At 46.3% G+C, this 23,578-nt stretch overlaps 6 protein-coding genes across 6 annotated transcripts; 2 read left to right on the top strand and 4 right to left on the bottom strand.

Annotated features, from left to right (window-relative positions):
* Positions 1-256: 256 nt before the first annotated feature.
* NEUTE1DRAFT_117167 (uncharacterized protein) lies at positions 257-1,629 on the bottom strand (the record flags this gene model as incomplete). Its single annotated transcript, XM_009853182.1, has 3 exons — positions 257-854; positions 923-995; positions 1,445-1,629. 3 exons carry the CDS (start codon positions 1,515-1,517, stop codon positions 623-625), a joined length of 378 nt encoding a protein of 125 aa, XP_009851484.1.
* Positions 1,630-2,477: 848 nt separating this feature from the next.
* Positions 2,478-3,161, top strand: NEUTE1DRAFT_25396 (uncharacterized protein; the record flags this gene model as incomplete). Its single annotated transcript, XM_009851915.1, has 1 exon — positions 2,478-3,161. A coding segment is annotated over one exon (684 nt), but the record flags the coding sequence as incomplete, so codon positions are not given.
* Positions 3,162-7,653: 4,492 nt separating this feature from the next.
* Positions 7,654-9,405, top strand: NEUTE1DRAFT_101283 (uncharacterized protein; the record flags this gene model as incomplete). The annotated part of the gene is made up of 4 exons (XM_009853181.1): positions 7,654-7,949; positions 8,019-8,022; positions 8,161-8,455; positions 8,528-9,405. 4 exons carry the CDS (start codon positions 7,654-7,656, stop codon positions 9,403-9,405), a joined length of 1,473 nt encoding a protein of 490 aa, XP_009851483.1.
* A 346-nt stretch (positions 9,406-9,751) lies between these two features.
* On the bottom strand, positions 9,752-11,495 carry NEUTE1DRAFT_101282 (uncharacterized protein; the record flags this gene model as incomplete). The annotated part of the gene is made up of 4 exons (XM_009853180.1): positions 9,752-10,218; positions 10,327-10,614; positions 10,691-11,045; positions 11,130-11,495. 4 exons carry the CDS (start codon positions 11,493-11,495, stop codon positions 9,752-9,754), a joined length of 1,476 nt encoding a protein of 491 aa, XP_009851482.1.
* A 1,431-nt stretch (positions 11,496-12,926) lies between these two features.
* Positions 12,927-14,594, bottom strand: NEUTE1DRAFT_82888 (uncharacterized protein; the record flags this gene model as incomplete). Its single annotated transcript, XM_009853179.1, has 2 exons — positions 12,927-14,496; positions 14,549-14,594. One exon carries the CDS (start codon positions 14,225-14,227, stop codon positions 13,100-13,102), a length of 1,128 nt encoding a protein of 375 aa, XP_009851481.1.
* Positions 14,595-15,529: 935 nt separating this feature from the next.
* On the bottom strand, positions 15,530-17,740 carry NEUTE1DRAFT_41272 (uncharacterized protein; the record flags this gene model as incomplete). The annotated part of the gene is made up of 4 exons (XM_009851939.1): positions 15,530-15,805; positions 15,914-16,141; positions 16,244-16,473; positions 16,822-17,740. 4 exons carry the CDS (start codon positions 17,738-17,740, stop codon positions 15,530-15,532), a joined length of 1,653 nt encoding a protein of 550 aa, XP_009850241.1.
* Positions 17,741-23,578: the final 5,838 nt, after the last annotated feature.

The raw sequence follows: 23,578 nt of genomic DNA, 5'->3' as shown, positions 1-23,578 counted from the left end.
CCCCGGGAAATGGAGGAACAAAAACGACCCAACACTTCCAAGAGTCGAAGGGGTAGCGAATCATGTGGGTCCAACCGATGTAACCCTTGTCGTGTCGTGGAGCCTGATAGAGCCGAGAGCAGCTGGAGGATACCTCTATGGAACAGAAGAAAGAAGCGAACAGGTTGCTGTGTTCTGAAAAGTGTCTAGCCAAGGCACAAGTGTGAAGATGAAATGTGAGAAAGCGGAAAAAAGGGAGCCATGATGTGTCTGGTTGGAGAAACGCGTGATATCTCGTGCATGCGAGATATATGTCTAGCGCAAGCCGAGTGTGTCTCATCTTGTTGGTTCCTCTTTTGTTAATAACAGATGCAGTCGAACCAGAACAACAGGGGATACCTTGGCGAAGGTGGTGTGAGTGCCTGTATCTTTGTGTGCCTTGTCTATGATGGATATCAACCGAAAGAAGGAGCAAGGGGAAATTCTAGATTACATGCTGGCCGTCGTCAAAAAAATAAAACCCGCAAGGAGAGGCTCACCAACAAGATCAGCGGCGGTTCTCAGGTTCGTCCTAGCCGGGCTGTGCAAATCTTGATGATGCCAGTTGGCTGGCTGTTGGCATCCAATATGCAGGCGGGCTGCATTACTTGGCAACGGCAGCGGCGGCAACCGGGGCAGTGACGGCCTTCTGGACAGCCTTCTCCTTGCCACCCCAGTAGTGCCAGTCGAGGTAGCGGTAACCCTGGGTGAGCTGGGCGCCGGCGTTGACAAAGTGGCAGCCAAAGAGGAGGTAGTTACGGGGAGTGACGGCAAGGGCGTAACGCATGAAGGTGAAGGCGTAGATGGTGAGGGCACCGGTCATCTGGCCAGAGATGCTGTAATGAATAGGGTCAGTCTCGGTGTCCGATTAAGAAAGAGAACAGGGGTCATGTTGGGTACTTACAGCTCAGGGCTCTTCTGGGTGTCGAGGACGGCGGCAATGGGGATACCGAAGTTGGAGGCAGGACCCCAGAAGTCTAGAAGAAGACGAGAATGATCAGCCAGCGGTTACACAAAGTTGGCGAGCCCGCATTTCGCATGCAAGATAGCACCGCGGTCGGTTGGTAGAGGCAGTTGGATGAGATGTGACGGCCCCCATATGTGTGAAGGTCACGAACAGCGGCGGACCATGGATCGCCAATGGGATTTGTTTATTGGCGAGCAGTGGGAATTTTGCCGAGATGAGGGCAGTGAAAGTGGTGAGAGGTATGACCTCTAGGGTTCCATTCAAGACTTCATGATCATTGATGGACATGTGTTGTGGTGACGACGATATGTTGTAGGAAGTGAGTGAGGTGAGAAGCAAGGTGAGTGACAGCAAAAAAGAGTTCGTCCGATAATCGGGCATTGGGCAATTTTTGCCAGGGAAACCATGGGCGACGGGAGTAAATAGAAGAAGCGAGCACAAAGAGAGTAAACAACGTACGGGTCGAGCACAGGTAGTTGGCCACAGGATTGCTCCTGATCTTGGCGTTGAGGGCCTTGACGACGGCAGCCATTTTGACGGTCGGTATCTGGAATGGAGGTTGAGGACGACGACGACGGTGGTGCTGCTGCTGCTGACTCGGACGGTGTCGAGGGCCTGAATTCGGAGCTGCTTCTTCTGTGTGCTTTGGCCTTTGGCTGCTGTTTGGAGATGTCAATTGTGGGGTCTCCAGCTGGTTTTTTGTTGGGGGATTTTCCGTGCGAGCTGCCAGTTGTGTCGGGCCGTCGGACACCAACGGGCCGGTAAATGCACGTGATGGGACAAGTATCATGTACCCCCAGGACTTGGGTGTTTGCTTTGCCCACTGAATCAAAGATTGACGCCACTAAAAGGATTGGAACAGGTTATCCTTTGTTAACAAACAATGGAAACAATCAATTCTCCGGATCGGCGGCTTTTCGTTGTTGAGCCGCATCGCCGCGTTGGTCGGACGGCCAAAGCGGCTGCAACCATCAAAGGTTGTACAGCATGACGAACCCTAACCCTGTGTGACGGACACATTTGCCAGGTTCTCGACTCGAACCTTGCCACTTCCCCTGGAGGCGCAAAGCCCAAACGTGCCCGAGACAAGCGAAGTTCACTCGAATTCTCACTACCAAGACGTCTTGGATTTCCAAATATCCGTCTGCTCGAACGCCGTCCACACAACGGTTCAGGGCTTTAAGCACATCGCTGGGATTCAGACACAGCAGTTACAGCGAGCTACAAGCATAAGGAACAGTGGAACCCTACGTCATCCAGCTCATCCCGGTGGTGTAATCAGACGATCTGTCAGGGCGTCAACAACACTATGTCCAGTTCCGATCCCAAAATTCATCAATATTCACGCCGACTCACGATCCGGTCTCAACACTCACAAACACCCAGAACCCATCACCCAACGAACCCATCAACGACAACAATGACCACATCAACCACCAGCCCACCCGACCCAACCACATCGACATCAACGGCGTCAACATCAACATCAACATCACCATCATCAACAATCCCCACCCGCCTCCTCCTCCTCTCCGACACTCACATCCGCTCCCGCTCCAAGAACCCCCTCCCGTTCCCCATTCCCTCCACCCCCGTCGACATCGTCATCCACGCAGGCGACATCACCGACTCCTCCACCCTCTCCGAATTCCGTCTCTGTCTCTCCTACCTCCGCCAACTCAACGCCCCCTTGAAGTTGATCATAGCCGGTAACCACGACTACACTCTCGACCTTCCCGCTTCCACCCAATTTATCCCTTCCCAATCCCACTCCCAAAAAAGGAAAAACGACCTAGGCCACCCAGGAGAAGCCCACCACCTCCTCTCCTCTTTCCAAAGCGAAGGGATCTACTACCTCCAAGAAGGCACCCACACCTTCACCCTATCCAACAACGCCAAGTTAACAGTCTACGCATCCCCCGCCACCCCCGCCTTCGGCAGCCAAGGATTCCAGTACACTCAACAAGAAGGCCACGTGTTTGATATCCCTCCAGAAACCGATATCGTCATCAGCCATGGCCCGCCCAGGGGGATACTGGACGTGAGTCGATTGACGAGGGCCTCATGCGGGAGCCTCGAACTGTGGGAGGCTGTCAAGAGAACGAAACCAAAGTTGCATGTGTTTGGACATATCCATGAGGCGTGGGGGGCCGCGCTTGTGAAGTGGAAGGATAATCATGACGATGAGAATGGGAATGGTAGCATTGGGGAGGTGCAAAGTAAAAAAGTGTTCGAAGATCGGAGAGGGGTAGAAGAGGGGTGGAAGGATTCGAAAGAGGAGAGGAAGCGGAAGGAGGAAAAAGTGGAGAGGATTGTGAAGGATGGGTATTACCATTTGAAGTATGATCGGGACGAGGATGCAGAGCAGACATTGTTTGTGAATGCGGCAGTCATGTATGCGCCGGGGTATGTGCCTTGGTTGGTGGATGTTGAGCTTCCGAGGGGTGATGGGGATGGGAATGAGAAAAGTACAATGGCGGATGAAAGGAATGGCATGAAGGCGAATACGCGGCCACGAGATTGTTTGTCTACCAGCCTTCAACACTTGGAGCTCTGATGAGCCCTGTCATAACGAGTAATCAGCGAGGGCCATAGAGGTAGATTGGGATGCATACATTAGACATTGTCATTTACTTTGTTTCAAGAGACTTTATCAACATCAAGGTCCAAGCAACAGGTTCTTTGGTTGAGTTTCATCTCCAACCAGAGCTTCGAGTGTAAGTGGTGCCAAAGCCGGGGGGAATAAGTTGGTGCAGCGGGAGAGAAAACAGAAGCGAAGCTGACAAAGCACTGATTGGACATGGAGACGCTCATCTCCAGAGGCCATTTCTCCATGATTGGCAGGATGGACCTGGGGGAGTAGTGGAGGAGGAGCAGGTTGGTTGTGACTACCGCGACCGAAGAACGACATAAGCACCCATGACAGTCTCTCACTCCACACCCTTTGATCGCTCCTTCTTCTTACGACTCCAAACCAAAGGTTTTTACATGCACGACGGAACATTGCCTGACTCCTGGAGTGATGTTGACCGAAAACTGGATCGTCCCTGCCCAATACCATCCCAAGTTATCCATCTGATCAAGGCAAGGCATCCACGCTTTCCACTCCTGGACATAGGCACCTTCTCGATGCAGTCTTCTCCATCCACTTTGCGCTGCAAGAGCGTCTAGCTTCGGCCTCATTGCCACACTCATCATCATTTAATTCGCCGTTCCTTTGCGATCCACCGAATGTATTGGAGTCCCTCGCTGCCCATACCATGCTCCCAGTCGGAGATGTCGGTACCACCTGGGCCCCGTTATTTCTCTTTTTCCGTTGACCTTCAACGTGACTCTGATTCCCCTTCATCTCCACCCAAAATCACAAGCAAGTCGACACCTTCCCCGTCCATCACATGTTCAAAAGCCAGCGTCCGCGGATTTGTCTTCCCTTTTGTCTTCTTTCTCCCCCTGCGATGAACCCTTCCATGTACCCTCTTGCCGACTCCAAAAGCCATTACCAACGAGCTACTGCATTGGAGACTCCCCTGCTGCCCTTCAACAATTTAGCACATCGGCTGGCTTCTCATCCACGACCCGTATCCCAACACTGGTACATGCCTTTCCTTCCTTTGGCCTCCAGTTCTTGACCACACATCTTCAGTGCCTTCCTCCAACCAATGAAGGAATCACGAACACAATGATGGAAGAACACCATCAGACCTCCAGACAACCCGGAGCCGACAAGCTTCGGTTTTTCTGCAAGTCCCCTCGATCCAACTTCTTCCACACATGGACTGTCTTTGACCGGCCGGCCGATGTGCCAGTTTTCCCTCTTTCAGCTTGCTATATCCTGCCGCCTTCCTCCTCTGTGTCGTCGTCTCGATTGCATGACTCTTGCCATTTTCTCCAAGCTCTCAGTTCTTCTCATTAGGGTACAGCTGTTATTTTATGACATACGGCACAGAATGAGGCCGGGCTTTTCGTCGTTTTCCTTCCTGGCCAGGGAGTCATTGATTTCTCCTCATTTAATATTTGTTTCTTCTTGACGTCGTTCTATTGGCCGTTTGTCCGGTTCGTCCTTGACATTACGTGTGCGTTGGACCTGCTAGCGTCCTTCATGTCCTTGTTTAACTTTTCCCTGCTCAGTCGGTCGGCGTCTAACTCAGGGTCAAATGACTCCGAGTTTGTGACTTTGTGGTGTTAGCCGTGATTCTGATGCGTGACTCGTCGTTGCGCTCATTCTCGAGTTCGTCGTGGGGTAACCTCTCCTTGTGTGATCATCACCGACACCCGCAATGAGCAAGCCCTTACGATGATGGGGCTTTGATCTGGCGAGCGCCAGGTGCTCAGTCTTTCAGAGCCAGTAGAAGAAAATGGTATAGTTGGCATCTCGTGTGGTTCGTAACTCCTCGTAGCGATCGAGTGGTCGAGTCTCTGAACAGACTTCTGAGATTTGCTTGTGTGCTCCGAGTGGACGCATCGGGAAAAGGTCGTTGGCGGTGTTTCCCATGCTTCCCTGGATTGCTTGTTCTTCTGTTAGCAAAGTTTAGGGCGAGGGGGTAAAACTGGTTGAGCATGGCTTAGGAGACGGTTTGGATATACTTGAGAATGGAACGCGAAGGGGAGGTGGGACCTTGGGAAGATCTTGATCAGTTCAAGCCTCAAACAGGTACCGGCAAAGAACTGTGGCATCAGGAGACTTCCAGGTTTGGCGGGGCAGCGATCCCCAAGCCGCGCCATGTCACGAATCTTGTTCCTGCGGTTGGCGGGGCAGATTTGGTCAAGTGAATGCCCGCTGCGCTCTGCAGGTACCATCACACTGCACAACAGTTGCATCTGTGGTTCTGCAATGCGAGCGTGACAAGTGCCATCAGAGGATAAACTGGTACCTACATATGGGTCACGAATCACGCATATGCGTCAAGTTTCGTGTCAGGAACAAAGCTGTGATTGCATACAGTAGCTGTAGGGGTGACTGGAAACCACAGAGCTGTCAGAGTCATATTGGTGTTATGTGCTCTACAACTACCACGTTAAATAGAAACTCCTTACCCTGTCTTCTGGTAGTCAGATAATCACGACCCCCTCAGACTTGTAGACTTTCATCCTTCATATTCCTCAGTTATCCCCAACTCGATACATCCCCGGGCTCACAATATTCCCCTTCATCCCCAGCGCCTGTCTCCGTCCTGTGAAACTTCATCCTGCCTTACGGAAGGAAAGGAACTTGGGCGCAATCTCCACGAGCCACGTGGGTCAAACACTCATTGTTCCTGTACCATACTAGATATCAACTTCCCAACCACAGGGTGCTTGTGTTCTTCTCGTAGATGATTGCGAGAGTGGAGAGAAGTCAGTGGCAGGCACGCTGGTAGCTCTTTGATGCCTAGCCTGGTAATCCTTTAGTGGAACCGGCTCCTGATCTCCATTCACCCCATTGACTCATTCCTTCCAGTGGGCAAGAAGATGGAAGGCGGGGAGGGAGGCAGCCAGATGCCCCCTCGTTGGCAGATGGTAGCCTGCCGTGCCAGGCTTCAGACGGTGAAGCAAACGGCTAGCTAGGAGAGAGGTAATGTACTTAGGTACGTGCCCCGGCTCTCCCTGTGGCGCAACAGGTTCCTAAACACCCCTTCACTTGCCTTTGCACCCTTCCTAGTATATTTACCTACCTGTTTGTAGTGAAAGTAGTTAGTAATTGTTGAATCTACGCTTAATTGCCTCGTAGTATTTAAGAACAACTACGTATTAGCTACTGAGTTACTACTATTTTAAAAAGCAAATCCAATCTACCTAATTATTAAAGGCCTCTAGTTCTACTTTAAAGTAAGTTTACTACTACCGAATACTTCTTAATAGTAAAGCGAGGAGTCTGGAATCTAAATCCCTTTCTTTATATTTACTAAAGTACTTTTATTCTAAACTACAAAGGCGGAAGAGGCTTCTAGTCTTTTTAGAAGTTCAATAATAAATTTTGTTTTTAAAAATTGATTTTGCCTATCAAAGGTTTTATCTTCGAATTTAAAATAGAACGCCTTTTGGGAGCTCCAAATTAAGTATTAGGAGAAAGATATAGCTTTTTGGGAGCCCCAGAAGGCCTTCTGGGAGAAAGATATGGGCTTCTGGGGGCCAGATATGGCCTTTTGGGGAGCGGATATGACGTTTCGGGAAGACTGAGATTGGACTAAAAAATAAGATAATAGATGGAATTTTGAACAAGTATATAATTTGAGGTATTGAAAACGAGGTAGGCAAGGTGGAAAAACGGTGCCCTTGAGCAAAGGTGGCGGTGCGAGAAGCTCTCTATACTCTCCTGCCCCCCTGGAGGGCACAAGGCGCCACACCGCCTTGGCTCCAACTTCAGGTCCTCTCCCTTCTTCCGTCTCTTCTTCTAATTAAACTCACTGCCTGTGTGCGTTTGCAAACCCCTCTTGTGTGGCTGTAGCTCACATTCTCATCCTCACTCGGGCACCCAACCTTGCTCTCCCACATTCATTCTCCCACCCTAACCCCCACCTCTATATATATCTCTACTCTCCCACCTTCACTCTCTACCCTCAAATTCCCATCTTCAAACTCTCACTATCTATCACAAGAGTTCGAGTCCCATTACCAGAGCCTACAACCAACCTTCACCAAACCTCACGCGTCTATTACTCCCAGCTATAGACAAGCTTCCCCAAGAGGTCATGGACCGCATCATGGGCCATCTATTCCCGTACCTGGCATTCGGTGGCAAGTATAACCACTTCCAAGAGAGCCTAGGACCGGCAGAGTTCGCTACGATCTCCAAGACGTGGCAGAGGACCATCGAGGCGATGACCTTTCGCCGACTCGGGGTGTTGTCATACGACGATATTCCCGATGCCAAGTATCTTTTGGGCAGAGACCCCCATCGGCTCGCCTCTGTTGAGAGGATTGACTTCCTCATCAAGGCTGATGATATCCTAGCGAAGTCTCCCTATATTAGGGACCAGAAGCTTGTGTAGGAGTTTCACCTCCTTATTAACTTTATTAACGAAGTTTGGGTAAGTGTCTGGTAAAAACATCCCAGGTTCGTTAGTGAGATAAGGTAGAGCTGACCGAAATATTCTCACTAGCCAACTTCCAACCGCTCCGTTGACCAAGCCCGGTCCATTCTTCTCGTAGTCAGCATCGTTAGCTACAACAACTGGGATGCGCTACCCTATGAGCAGACCACGTTCACTCAGGAGCTAAGCAGCTTAACCCAGCTGCTATTATGCCCGGTAGTCACTTCCCTTGCCATCTACTTCAAGGAGGAGTTGCGGAGAGACTTCCTTCCGCGGGATGAGTCGTTCGCGCCTCGGAAGTCTCGAGAAGCCGGAACTGCCCTGGAAAGTGGCAGGAAGGTCCCTCCAGCCTGGATCATGAACGTCCTGGCCAAGTTCCCTTTGGCCCAACAGGTCGATTACGAGATCTTCAACTTCATCATGTGCAGACGAGGCCAACTAAGAACCAATATGCAGCAGGGTATGTACAAGACTTTCATTATAGACACTGCGCCGAGAACCAGTCGCTAACCGCTCTGACCTCTCCCTACAGAACTCTGCACCTCCCTCGGTGGCCCCGCCTTCACACACCTCTCAAACCTCTCCCTCTGGTTCGGCCCCAACAACTTCTTATCCGCAGAAGTACAATCCTTCCTCTCACACAAAATGATTCAACCCCCTCCATCCATGTCTAGAGGTACACATGCCACCGACTCCCTCAACTCCGCCCTCCGGACTCTGTCCCAACAGCTCCAAGAGCTACACATCCACGGGCTCTTCTCCCTCAGTCCAGACCTCTTCATCAACAGAGCCGACGATGATGACGATGGCAACATCCAACCATTCTGGCCTCGTCTGCGCGTCCTCCGGGTCACCACAACCCTCCTCACCCCGTGCGGCTCCAAGTGGCTTATCCCACCGCACCGCTTCGGGTATCCACGCAGATGGAAGCCTACCTTCACTATCAACGCGACTCTGAACTCAGCCACCATTGAGTTCAACAAGCTCATGACGGCGCTCTCGCACGGCATGCTGGGTATGCCCCGCCTCCAGCTTCTCACGCTGGATTTCTTGGTCGGTCCAGATGAACCCAACTGGGATAACGAGGACGTGGACTGGACTGGGAACTGGACTGGGAACGGCCAGGTAATTAGCAATAACGCATATGTACCTAGCAAGACGTACGAACTTGTGCGGTACGTGAGGGAGGATAATGAACGTAGAGAGATGGGCCAGTGGAAAGGTGGAATCACGGAGAAACCGGCGGAGGGCTACAGGTTTTGCACTCTAGCGGTGTTTAATGACTGGTTTGTCGCGGGGAACAAGAACTTGTACTGGAGTCCGTTTCCGGAGGAGGCGGTGGAGAATTGGAATGAGTTGCATAAGAGGATCAAGGGGTTGACGGACTTGGAGGAGTGGAGGCGGATGTAGATGCAGATAGAATTTCAACTTGTGGCGTCAACAAAGGCTTTGTCTGGCTGCATTTCTATGCCTGGCGATCTTGTTCGAGCTCCTGTAATATTGTAATGACGAACAACTGCACTCACGTATGTTGGCCTGATGCTGAAAACTTGAGCGTGTATACTTCTAGAGGTAGAGGTACCGAGCAAGACGGGTGTTTCCTGCCAGTTCCTACCTCTGATACCTACTTGACCTGCACGTAGTCAATAAAGATAATGGTATGATGATAGCACAAACTAGGATATACGAAGTACAGAACATGAATACAGCTATTGAACACGAGTACATGATAGTGAGACTATATCCCATCGCTTGTTCACCAATAGGGGAACCGAGACAATCCAACCCCCCTAAGTCTACGCCGCAACTCCACCAGATTCTCCTCCACCTCGTCTGAAATCTCCGACCTGAGCGCATCATTCTCGTAAAGTTCGACGTCATTCAGAAGGTAGCAAGTATAGAAGTGTGCACCACTGTCGCCTTCCTCGTGACTGTCCCCAGTGCTAGAGGTATCCAACACTTCAAGAGCCTCCGCAAGCCATTTCCTCTGATACCTTATTCTCTCGCAACGACCAGGAAGATCGTAATCCCCTCTTCTGTATAACCCTACTGCTAGCTTCTGGGGATTGACCATGACCCGGAAGGCAATCTCGACACTCTCAAGCTTTGGCATGCAGAGCATACCGCGCGTTAGACTGACAGCAAGATGGTTGAGCTCCTGGGGCTCTCGTAAGAGAAACCGATCGATTGTGGAACCTCGACCGACCGATTGCTCTCGAAGCCCTGATGGTGATAAGAACTAGTTATCACCGTCTGTGTAGAGCGTCGACTCGATCTTGACTTCGCGAAGGCGTGGCCAGAACGGTGGTGGGTGTTGGTTCGGTGCAGGACTGGCTTCCTGGACTCTGTCGTGCTGTTTAGCGAGCTCTTTGGGGTAGAAGAGCTCAGGGTGGACTGCAAACAGCCCGGAGACGTGAAGGACACTGAGCTGTTGACTAAGTTGTCTCAACGCTGCGTTGAAACGGGGATTGTGGTCGTCTTCGTCGCTGTTCCTAGCCATCATGGAGACCCAGAGTTCGCTGGGAGTTTGGTTGAAGGTATTGAGGCCAAACGGACCGATGTGGAGGTATAGCTCGGTCAAGTTTGCAGTCATTGGGCCCGAGAGGAATTTGAATGTATCTGAAAATTCGTGAAGTCAGCAAATGATCAACAATAGAGCTCGACTTCTCACGATGAGACCAAGGCGGTTATGTACCTGTGAACAAACGGTCCCAAAACTGTTCCTGCCCGAGGAAGTTGAACATCTCATACGAGAGTTTTCCAACCGAGGGCAGCTTGGCCATCAACGGTTGCAAGATCCATGAAGGAGGTACCTGGTTGCCCCCGCCTGATTGTTTGAAGCGCCGAGGGCGGCGCCCCTTGTTCCATGCCTGATCGAAAACGATTTCGAGGGAGATAATTGCTGGAGTGAGTGGAAGGCTTGCTGCCGCTTGTGGATGAGATGTGAAGGTGCTCTCATCGTACTCAGATTTCCAGTGTCCGATTCCGACGATACTAACGGTTAGCGCCAGCGGCTGTGGAGAGGTACTGTTCGTTCCCTGGTCGGTTGGCTATCGTTAGATGTCATAACTTGGCGACAGCAAAGAAAGGTTTGCGAAATAAGAAATGAGGACGGAGGGGCTGGGACTGCTCACCCATATGTCGTTAATGACAGTGAACAGCTGACTGAACTCATCCAGAAGTCTAAGTTGGCTCTCGCGAACAAAGTCCAACATGTCCTGCTGGCCTCGAAATGCGAGATAGGTTGTGTAGGTGAAGCTTCTGACCGATTCCCGACGATGCCTGTTGCCTTCCCCTGCCAGGATGTTTTTGAAGAAAGACAGCTGGAACGAGCCAGAGGCAATACCATCAATCTTGGTGAAAAGCCGCCGTTCTATAGCACGCCGCCAATTCTTGGAGACGGTACGATATTTGCTCAATCTCGTGGGGGGTGCCTTTCCAAGATCTTGAACAAAGGCTTCGACGATTGAGTCGGTTATCTCTTGTGGTAGTCGATCCATGGTGACAATAATGTGAGGTATATAGAGGTAGAGGTGAGCAGTCCTGATGGAGTCGCAAGAATGCGACGACGGCACGGATGGAGGGGCTGTATTGTGATGCTATAGAGAGAGGCAAAGAGGGAAGAGGAAGCTGGCAGTCTGGAGTGAAGAGATAGGCACCCAAGTGAAGGCACGGAGTCACGTGGTAGGAGCCCTTTAAGCAAATGGTGACGGGAAGAGGGAGTAGTATACAGGAAAGCAAACGCGCGAAGATCTGGACCCGCCAGGCACCCACAAATTCAGCCCGGGTATGGCGGCTGGCATCAAGTGCCATTTGCCGTCACAGTTCCCATGCACCGGTGTCTCAAAGTCTGGTCCTGCGAGAAGCCCCTATGAGTGGTTGACAACATGGAATAAAGGCAGAGGTACTGGGGTCTAAAGAGGAGGAGGATGGAGGATATACCTCTAGAGGTAGGTAGAAGTACAGGTAGGTGTATATGTGACTCTGTGTCTGACCAACTCGTCGCTCAACCCAATCACAAAAGATCATTCAGTCAACTGAGAGCAAGAGAACGTGAGCGTGAAGGGGAATCATGAGCAAAACACCAAACCAAGTAGAAAACAACAATAGGTACGCAAAACCGGCAAACTCCAGTCCCTCCCATCACCTCCTAGAGGTAGTCACCTACTCTACCAAAGCCTTCTGACAGCCGGCTGCCTACCCTCCAAGTACCCAAGCCCTCGGGTCAGATTTGGTGTTCCTCAAAATCACTCCCTTCACAATAAAGTGGTAACCAGCAGACAAAAGTGTCTTGACGTCGGAGGCGCTCCCTTCCATAATCTGATTTCGGGTGAAGTTTATCCCCGACTTGAGGTGAAGCATATGCAGCAGGTACGGTGTCGCTCAGACATTTAAGTTCATTGAAGCGAGTTTCTTAGGTATTATCCATGAACTCGGATCTTGCAAGTTTGGTTGATGACGGCGTTTGACATCCTCTTAAAGCTTGTCGAACCATGATGAAGGCATTTCAAGACTCAACTTTTATGTGATACTTCATTTGGTCCATGTCTTCCAGCAACACAGGGCTATTTCGATGTCATTTCTTCAGCTGTGTACATTCCGTAGAATGTCTCTGGAGGGTAGGTTGTAGAGGTAGTCACAAGAACAAACGGTGCTTCACAGCCGGCACAAGAGACATCGCATTTGACATCTGTATAGCGCGTTAGCTACCTTGAAACTTGCCCCTGAATGGACGAAGTTATACAGGTCTTATAGCGTCGATAGTTTTTCTTGGAACGTTTTTGTCAGCTTTCCGTTGTCGGCATTTGGGAGTAAGTAGGGTATTATTTCACCAAGTTTTTGTGGCGAGGTGACCAGAAAGCGATCATCTGGTGGTCCTGTGACCTGATCGAGCAAGTGTTTGGGGATGAGGTACACTCCACGTACGCCCAAAAATTCCCCAGGTACAATTGAGGATGTAAACTAGACAGTGCACTTCACAATGAGTGTCACCACGAGAACCTCCCAAGCGCCAGGTCGATAACAAGGGCGTTGATTGATGGCCGGAGGGAGAACTGTGGAAAGCTGGGACGTCGAGGGTACCTCTATCTGACGTTACAATCTCTTAGCCGGACTTCTCCCTCCTTTTCTTGGCAGGCGCCGGCATTGTGTCCCTATCCATGCGAATCGGCGACTCGGAGTCGGCCTCCGACAATTGCACTTGATTTCCAAGGTCCTCGGACAAGCCGTTCGGATTGGAAAGTGCTGGGACCTCAAGGTCCAGGTCGGGCAACTGGTCGATGGCCGAGCAGATTCTCTTGAAGTGGTCAGGCATCCATTTGTCGTAAATGTTCTTGACAAACCGGTATGCCGTCCACTTCTCCTTACCATCCATGGTTGTGAAGCTAAATTCATAAATGGGGTGGCGGTAATATCTGGTGTTCTTTCCGTCAATGACCGGATAGTAGCCGTCGAGCCGTACGAAGTGATGGTCGTGTGAGACGGAGAACGAAACAATCTGTCGGTGGACCTCGTTCTCCCGCCCTACATTACGGAAGAGCTTGACGATTCCTCGTGCCGCGAGAGCCATGCTGTGGGCGTTCTGGCAGTCCGCAACATCCAAGTCGGATGATCTAAGCCCGCACTTTACCTCACAGGTGAGGAAGGGGAAATATATGTCTTTTGTAGCCATGAAGAAGGATTGGTCGCCATCGAAGGGATCGCCAACAAACGGCTTCAACTTGGCCACTTGTTCGCTGGTGAAGGCGGTTTGCAGAAAGCCAACAGAATAGTCTGGTTGCGGCCGAGGGGTGATTATGGGGATCGAACTGCTCCATGGCTCATTGACGCTCTCGACCAAACACCCGAGGCCGGCGGAGCCGCATGTAGCGAGATTTTCCGCCGATGGAACGATTAGAGGCGAAATGTCCCGCAATACCCTCGCCTCATTCTTGTTCGCCACCTTCCGGCATGTTTCCTCAAACCGGTCGTCTCGAAATAGGGAGTCGGTTGGAAATGTTTGCTCGGAAGTAAGCAACGTCATGTAACAAGTCTTGCTCTCAACCGTGATCCCATGATCGGGCTGTAGGTCCATAAAAACACCCATGGCTGCGAGCAGTTTCTTGTAGCGTGGGTCTCGATATTGAGTACTCTTCACGTCGCTCGGCGTCGTCAGGGTCGTCGGCGTGGACGTCGCGGAGTTCGATCGCTTACGTCCAAGCGAGGGCCTTCGTGCGAGGTCGTCTTCGTACATGTCGGCAATTTCGACCTCGAAAAGTTCCCGTGGCCAGACTCCTTCTCGTACCCAGAAACCGATTGGATCAATTCGATGTCTGTGGCCTGTTGCCTCGGCGAATGTTGTATCCTCAGCAGAAGGTATCGATGTTTTTTGTCGTTTCGAAGAGGGCGAGGGGGGTGTTGCGTCCTCGATGGCTCGCTTCCGATCTTCGTCTTGGACGTTCTTGGACGGCGCAGGATGTGTTGTCCGGCGCTGGCGCTTGCGTGTTGGACTACTATCTTGGCCTGTTCCTTGTTAGCCATGCCTCTGTCGACGCTTCATAAAACATAAACATACCCTGATCGTCTGGGCTACGCCTCCTTTTGGCGTCTTCCTGGGCTCGAGATTGGGCTCGAGTTTGGGCCATGGCGACGCGATACGAGTTGGAGCGGAGATGGGCAGATTTGAGCCTCAGTGCGATATCCCCACACAGCAGGCAACAATTCACGATAACCAACCATTATGCGCCAGAATGCTACGTGGCTCGGCGTGGAGAGAGGTCATTTGGTGGGTGGACGGAGTGAGGTTAAAGTTACACTAGAGGTAGTAAACAAACGTGTCACGGTCCGTCCAAATTTGTATGTACGTCGCTCCCCGCGCCACACGTGGCGTAGTACGTCCCTCTGTACTTGGGGCGCTAAGTACAGTAAGTACGTAGTACCTCGCATTGAACCCGCAAGACAGTGCAGTGTCGACAGCTAAACCACAGGGGCACTGTGCCGTGCATGAGTGTTTCCGGGTTAGGGTTTACAACTACGCTTTATCTACACGCATACTACTGCCTGCCCCATTCGATTCAGCTTTGCGCGTGTCTCCCCTCTTTGCTGAACTCCAACGAATCCTGGGCTGATAGGATTGAGCCTGGTTGGAAGCCACGACGTGAACGTCTGGACATCATTCTGACTCCGCTTCCGGCCCAAGTCGGAAGCACATCAACTTTGGTTCCTGCCATGCAGTTTGGACTCTCACGAATCAGCAAAAAGGGGAGAAGGCACTTCCGAGGGTAGGTGACTTTGTAACATTGTGTCGAATTGAACTATTTAATACCTCCTACGAAACAGACATCGGCATGAGGGATGCTGAAATTTGGACACGATCCAGGTAAAAGCGTCGCTACCTACCTACCTAGAGGTAGTGTACAAATTCGATTTCCATCTCCGGCAATACCTTGTCCAACAACTCAACACTTCATGCTTCTCGCCACCTTCTACTCTCTTCAACTCTTCCCAACACAAACACATTCTCGTCCTTCTTCCAAAGCGGGCACCGATGGCGTTGCTATGAGAAGCTCGGCATGAAGCGGGTCCAATCAGGAGTGTCGTACACCCCGTCTGGAGCCGCCCGAAGACTGGAAAACATGATGGCGAGGATTATGAGCCGAGCAGCCGTATAAAGGATTGCTGCGACCATGTTGAAACTCTGGACCAAAATGTAAAAATTCCTCCACTTCTTCCGGTATTGCGCGCCGCTCGTCCCCATGTCGATTTCACAACGTAGGAAGATCCATCTGAACAAACCCGGGTCGGAGGCAGGTTCGCGATATCGAAAATAATACTCACCCGTAGATTCCCACGGTACATGTTTGTCATGCTCTTTTGCGGCCTGCATCTCGACCCATTTCTCCCAGCGAGGTATCTTTTGTTTAAAACCCTGCTCTTGGACCCATGCCTTGTATGGAGCGCTAAGCTCAGGATCTTCAGGTAGTGTTCCGTACAGGAATGCGTCTTGGCCTTTGATCCATGTTTCGTATTGATCTCTGAGAGCATACGTAGTGGACCCGGACACCTTCAAGTCGTTTTCAATGTCCCAGATGGTGCTGATGATCCTTTCTTGTTCCCCGCTTCTACCCTGTTGTTGGCTCCTCCACAGGTCCCGAAGCAGGCCTCGGAGCTTGCCAATGGTTTGGAGCTCTTTCTTTAGCCTCTGTTTGTCTCCTTTGTATTTGAATTTATCGAGCTTTTTAACCCATTTTTTCCATTCTTTGGAGTTGACTGCAGTCGTGAAAGTGTTCCACCAATCGTCGTCGGCATTCAATAGTTCGGGACCAAAAGAGTCAACCTTTTCTGCCACGGCTTCCGCAAGCTTTCTCTTGAGCCCCGGAGATCTGTACAGGTAGGGTAGAAATAGTCCAGCCCAGGCAATCATGGGTAGAATTGTTGATACCAAGGCAGCCGCTTGCCAGGCAAGTTGCTCCACCCGCGTCGGAAACCGGAACGACCAAGCTATGCAATGGATGCCTCCGAACACAATGCAAGATCCTACCATCAGTGACCATGCCCATAAAGGGTTGCTTTTGTCCATCCACAGCTCATCGTTTGCTATCCGATTGAATGGGGACCTGATGTCTGCATAACGGTGCCGAGGACGGGAGCTAAAGGACCACAAGCGTGGGGCGAAGAATGGCTCGGTTATGCGCTCAACCAGACTTTCTTTATCCACCGCATGAGGAATTGCTGTTGGCTGTGTGATGTCTTTAGGCTTCCACCAAGTGACTAGGTGTGTGACTATGGCAAAAACTGCGAGAGATGCTGTTGCAACTTCAAGTTGTGTAACGGGTTGGCCACCTGAACTGCGTGTAATGAGGTCCAAAATGAGTCGTCCAATTTGAATGATAGCAATTGTCTTGACGATCCAGTCCGCTTTGCTTTTATCTTTGATGTCCTTCACTGATAGTCGAAGTTGTTGAAGTGGGTGGCCGGAACTCCATGCTTCTAAATCTGCATCTGCGAAATGGTCGCCTCGTACAACTGAATAGTCGATCACCGGCTGTAATGCCTCCCCCTTTGGAGTCTCTCGTACGCCTAGGTTCTGCTTCTGGGCGACTATCCCACCCATGTTGACGTAGTATGCATGAGTGAGTGTCCATTTTTGAACTTGTTTTGAAGCAAAAAATGGACCTGGTAAGTAGTACCATTCTTCCGGATGAGTCGATTTAGCTGTTGATTCCACTGATGGCCATTGTCGCAGTAGTAGTTTGTAGAGCCATATTTTCAGTAGCCCAAACTCGACGGTCCATATCTGAGTAACCGAAACTAAACGCCCATTGCCATACACCTTTGTCGGCTCTGTTTCGAATTTCTCCGGCGACTCTTTAACGCTTCGGTACATCATATGCAGTGTGAATAACGCAAATCGCAGTTCGCAGACGGCTTTGACGAAGATGATTTGAGGAAATACAATCGCAATGGCCATCCATTTCAGTTTGCGTAGAATGCGTGTCGTGGGGGAATCCTCTATAGCAGGAATATTGAGGTGCAAGACGGTCCAGGTGCAGGCAAAGATTGTCGTCAAACAGTCGATGATGATGGTCAAGGTTCCTCTCCTTTTGGGATTGTTCACCCACCCCACCGTGGCCTGCTGATTGCTATGAGGGAGGAGTGTGGATGCCGGTAGCGGGGCGGTTGTGTCTTCAGCACTGATAAGGACACAGTGCCATAAGATGAGGGAAAGGGTGAAGGAGAAAGCTGCACATGACGAGCGGGAAGTCATGGCTGCCACCATTCGACGGAAGGTGTGAAGGAATGAAGGCAGTAACAATAGAAGTAACAAGGATTAAGATTGCCCTGGCGGAGAAATTTGGCTGTAATGATCTGAAATTGACGGCGAATTCGAATTGCAAAGTGATGCAGTGATTTCTGTTTGTGGGACATAAAAAAAGGGACTGACACAAAGGAAGTGACTGAGGGCATCACGAGATCATAAATAGGACAGGAACCAGATCTGGTCAATTCCACTTCCCCAGGAGCAAACCAATGTACTCTAGCTGAGCTCAGAGGCAGCTTCATTGACTTCATTGCGTCGCTTTCCAACATGTACATGTCCCGCAAGGACAAAGCAGTCAATGCTAGGTACCTAGTTGTGAAGAAGACCTCCCCAACGAGTATCTACACATCTAGATCTTTTCACTTTCAGCCGCAAGACAACAGAAGTGATGACAAATGAGCTCCATATCCAGTGCAACATGCAGATCATACCACAACTGATCCGCTCTAAGAACACACCTTCATGGCGTGGTGCTACTGGGCGCCTTGAGCTGTTGACATGCTTGACTTCAGAGCCTTACACATCACCCCTGGAAAGTTCGTTAGCTCGATACTTACATGGGATTTTGACAGGGAGATGACAAGGGGGGTGACAGGGAGTAAACCCAGTAAAATATAGAAGGTAGTGAGGGGTGCTCTGGGTGATTCAGGTGATTCTGAGCCAGTAAACATCGTCTTCCGGGTAGCCCGGCAGAATTTACTGAAGCGCAGCTATTAGAAGTCTAGAGCTGGATTACTCTAAGTAAAAGCCCAACATTTTGGCGGCCTACTGCGAGTGCAATGCTGGATTCCTCTAAATAAACTTCAAAATTTAGCGGTCTAGTATAAGTATAATACTAGATTCCTCTAAATAAACTTCAAAATTTAACGGTCTAGTACAAATACAATACTAAATTCCTCTAAATAAAACTTTAAAATTTAGCAGTTTAATATAAGTGCAATGCTAGATTTCTTTAAGTAAGTACAATACTAGATTCCTCTAAGTTTTTAAAAAAAAGAAAAAAAAAAAATAGAGGTTAGGACTTATAGAATAAACCCCACCCTAATAACTTATAAAAACCAAACTTAAAGCTTTCCGTCTATAGTATCCGAAGGATAGTCCGAAATTTATATACACTTTAATTTCACGCTAATACGAATATTACTAGCAATTCTATTTAGAACTCAACTATATACTAATACTATTTGGACTTTTATAGGTAATTTACTCCTAATATAATTTAATTAGATAATTATCCTCCGCTTACTTCCTTATTAGCTTAATTTTATAGTCTTAGGTCTTATAGTCTTAAATCTTATAGTACAATACAATACAACACTTTATTTTAAGTTACACAACTATCTTATCTTAAAGTATAATTAATTAGTCAGTCGGTCGGTTAGTTAATCGGATTACTCTATAATTAAATTAGTAGGGTCATTAAATTTAAAAGTCAGTAATATTCGAATTAATAATTTTTTTTTTTTTCACTCATCCAAATACGAATCCAAAGGGTCGAAGAGCGGTCTAGAAAATCGAATATCGAATCCAAGGAATCGAAGATTTCTAAGAAGGGAGGCCAATCCGGACCAGTCCTATAGGTAGAAGTATAGTTCACCCCCACCTAAACTATAGAACCATTATAGCTAGTCGTTACCTAAGACCGGTAATAGAACTTACAGGAGTATAGCTTCTATAGTAGAATTTACTACGAAATAGCAATAGTAAATAGAATAATAATATTAATTATAGCGATGAGAAGAGTAGTAACGTTAGAGGTAGTAGTACGAGTAGTATTAAAATATAAAAAAGAGTAGTAATATTAGAAATAGTATTAAAATATAAATAAAAATAATAATATTAAATATAATATTAAAATACTTATTCAATCCCATTCTACATTCTACTATATATTTCTTATATTAATAATATCTATCCCATTTACTAACCTTATACTCTAGTAATTTCCCTATTATATAATTACAATTTTCTATACCTTCTCTTATTATCAACTACTAACGCTAATATATTAATTATATTTAAAAACAATAATTTGGAATTCGAGGAACGCTTAAAGGATATATTAAAGGAAGAGGAAGAGCACTACGACCTAGTCGCTTTAAAGCAATAACGGAGTACAATTGGATAGGTTAACACTAAAATAACTATACTAAATAAAAATAAACTTATTTATAAAAAAAAAGAATAAATACTACGAATCTCTCCAATTTCCCTATTCATTCGAAATAATATACCAAACTACATACTTCTAGAAATATACTGACTAATATAGCTCTAAGGATAAATAACCTACTCAATTCCAGCCAACAACCCGTCCATTGAAATCTTCAAATTATTTAAAGTTAATATAGATAACTAATAATTACTAATAACCAAAGACATAAAAATTAAGAAGTATACAATTACATATAACACCAAAATTTATTTATAGCACAAATTAAGATATCCATAGATATAAACGAGTTGAAAGTAAAATAGTAAATATTAGTATTTATACCCGAAAACGAAAAAAAAGAAAAGCAAAGATAGGGTATTATTAATATACTAATAATTAAACAAATATCTTTATTTTCATTTTTATTATCTTTATTATCATTATCCTTCTTATCCTCTTCAAAAAGGTCAGTTAAACTACTTGAATAAATAAGGGCCGAAAGGCCGAAGAACATTCAAATTACTAATAATAGTAGTATCCAACTCCTTCTTCTTCTTCTCTTACTCTTAGAATTACCTTAACACCTCAAAATAATATTTTATATCCTTCTCTAATGCTATAAAACGAACTTCAATAACGGACCAATTAGGGTAACCAACTAAGGCTAGGGTAAAAATAAAGAAGGCCGGAATAGAAATAGGGAGGGCCAGAGGGATAATATAATTAGCAAAAGGGGGAGGGGGAGTAGGGAGAAAGTAACCGGAAGGGAGGTTTTCTTAATGGGCGAAGGCTAGAGGGGCAAGGGCTAGAAGGGTAGTAAAAATCTCGAAAGCCAAAAGGACAGGGCCGGGGATAGGAGAAGTAAAATAATGAACTTTACCATCGCAAATATAAAGGACAATAAGAGTCTTACGCCCGAAAATAAAGTCGATAAAGCTATTATAATATTATATAAACTATTATTACTAAAAAGAAAACGCAAAAAAGGAAAGAAAAAAAGAAAAAAAAAAAAAAAACTTATAGGGGGATAATGCCAACCTTCTCTAAGCGAACTATAAAGCTAATAGCATTGAAAATATTATTATAATACTTATATATAGTATTATTATCGCTAATATTTCTAATCTCCTATAGTGCCTAATATACTATATATATTTTAGGATATCTAAAGTTGCAATTAACCTTTTTTTAAATACAAATATAACACTTCTTTCCTCTACCTATCTTAAATTTAATATAATAGTACCTATTCTATATACAATATTAACATAGAGCATTATACGAATAACTGTACAGAAGGCTACTACTATTACTATTATCTTTATCCTTATTATTATTATCCTAATAAATATAATAATAAGTATTATAATTAAATAGGAAAGGAAAAAAAAAAAAAAGAGAACTCACAATCTTCCTTTTCTTTACAAAGGGAAGAATAACTATAAACTCCTCGGCCTTCTCCTTCTCCAATAACTTAGTATAGCGGGGGAGGAATTTATTAGTAGGATACTAAAGTAATTAAGACGGGCGACTAGAAGTAGCGATTAGGGTACTAAGGGAAATATTTTTATAGTAGCGGCGGCGGTTAATGAATGTAGCGAATTTAAAAGGGCGGGTAGGGGTCTCGGAAATAGGTAGCTAGGCTAAATTAAATGTAAATTTAGAAGAACTAGTAGGGAAAGATATATTAAAAGATATTATATTTATATAAAAATTATTAGTTAAATTAGTAAAACGAAAGGGAATAAATGGTTATAATACTAGTAGTTACTTATATAATTATATATAGTATAATTTAAGAAAGAAAAGAAAAAAGAAGAGGGGAGTAAAATAATTTTAAATAATATATAAAATTAATAGCTAGCGAAGGCACGGGTAGGCGGGCAGGCAAATAATTATACAAATAATATTCACCAGGCAGGTTGTAATAGTAATAAAAATTAAATAATAAATTTAAGGATTACTTATCTCTACTACGTAGACCGCCAAATCGAATACATACAATCGAATTATCTATATATATTCGAATATATTAAATATACTACCGTAAAAAGAACTTTGCACCTAAACCGGTCGACCTTCCACCTATCGATCGACTTTTTATCTATTAATTTACCCTCTAATATATTATATAAAAATAACCGTTTAAATTTATTAAAGACCCTCTACTAATAATATAAACGGAATTCCGCCTCGTTACAACCTTTCGCTATAATTAATAATAATAAAAACTCCGTAATTAAAGCCTCCTCTTATTCTTTTCCCAGTATAGAACCTCCCTTTCGAAAGGAGAGAGAAAGTACCGAAATACAACTACCCAATCCCAATAAACTTTTAGGCAATTACTAGCCTACTCCCAATAGACTTCTAAACAATCTAATCCCAATAAATATATTTTCAACGGTTTAACCGGATAAATAATAATTAATAACGAAGCGTAGAAGGTCAATACCTCCTAAGGAATATAGTACGTATTTTTAATAATAAGAAATTCTTACTCGGGATCGTCCGGCCTATCTTCGGTAGACTTCCAGGCAATCGCCGCTTCGTATACTAGTAATTTTATATTACTAGTACGCCATTCGCATCGGGGAGGTATAGGAACGACCGGCTCTTATTATAATTAAGGCGAAGCCTACCACCGCTTATATAATAAGGGTATATATACTAGGGAATTAAGGACATAGCTATATATTAGCTCTATAACGTACCTACGTCTCTTATTCGAATAAATCGGCGATCTTAGTCTTTATTTAGGCTATGCCTATAGTTACTACTTTATTAAGCATAAAGTATTTGACGATCTTAGCCTTCATTTGGGCTATACCTATAGTTACTACTTCGTTAAGCGTAAAGTATCCTGAATAGGTAATCTTAACCTTTCTAAACTATACTTAAAATTATTACTTTATTAGGCGTAAAATATTCGGCAATCTTAGCCTTCATCCAAACTATTAGTATTACTCTAATAAATTAGCAATTAATTCGCACTATAATAGTAATAGTAACCGGCCAGCGGCTAGACTATTAGATATTCTTATAAAAGCACTATCGGCAATTAATTCGGACTATAGTATTAATAGGACCAGCCAGCGGTAGGACTATTAAATATTTTTATAAAAGCGCTTCGGTAATTAATTCGCACTATAGTAATAATAGGGAGAAGATTAGTAAGGATAGTATTAATATAGCAATACTACTACTAATAACAAATAACATTACTAAAAATAAAAGTACTATTTATTTTAGAAGAGATAAGGCGATATATAAAATAAAAAGACGGTCGTCTTATGAATATAAAGAAACGGGAAGTAAAAAAAGGGTAACGTCCGTGCGGGAACGCGTATCGACTATATACTATCGAAATCTCTTAAATACAGCCGAAATACATAGAATCCGTAGTAGAATTATATTACCAGTGCTAATATAGGAAGTAATATTTACTAAAGCCGCCTACGAACAACGTCAGTATAGCGTTCAAACTGGGCTTTACTACTCTTCGCCCGTATAGCATTAATACTAAAAGGATAGTTAAATATTATACCTTATAGCGTTTTAACCCTTAAAATAACAATATATATTAGGCCGGGCGCAAAATCCTTTTTCAATATATCCAAAATAGTAGCGTT

The sequence above is a fragment of the Neurospora tetrasperma genome (genome assembly GCF_000213175.1).
Source record: "Neurospora tetrasperma FGSC 2508 unplaced genomic scaffold NEUTE1scaffold_3, whole genome shotgun sequence".
Classification (NCBI taxonomy): domain Eukaryota; kingdom Fungi; phylum Ascomycota; class Sordariomycetes; order Sordariales; family Sordariaceae; genus Neurospora; species Neurospora tetrasperma.
Note: the sequence above shows the minus strand (reverse complement) of the source record. Positions and strands in the feature narration are given on the sequence as shown.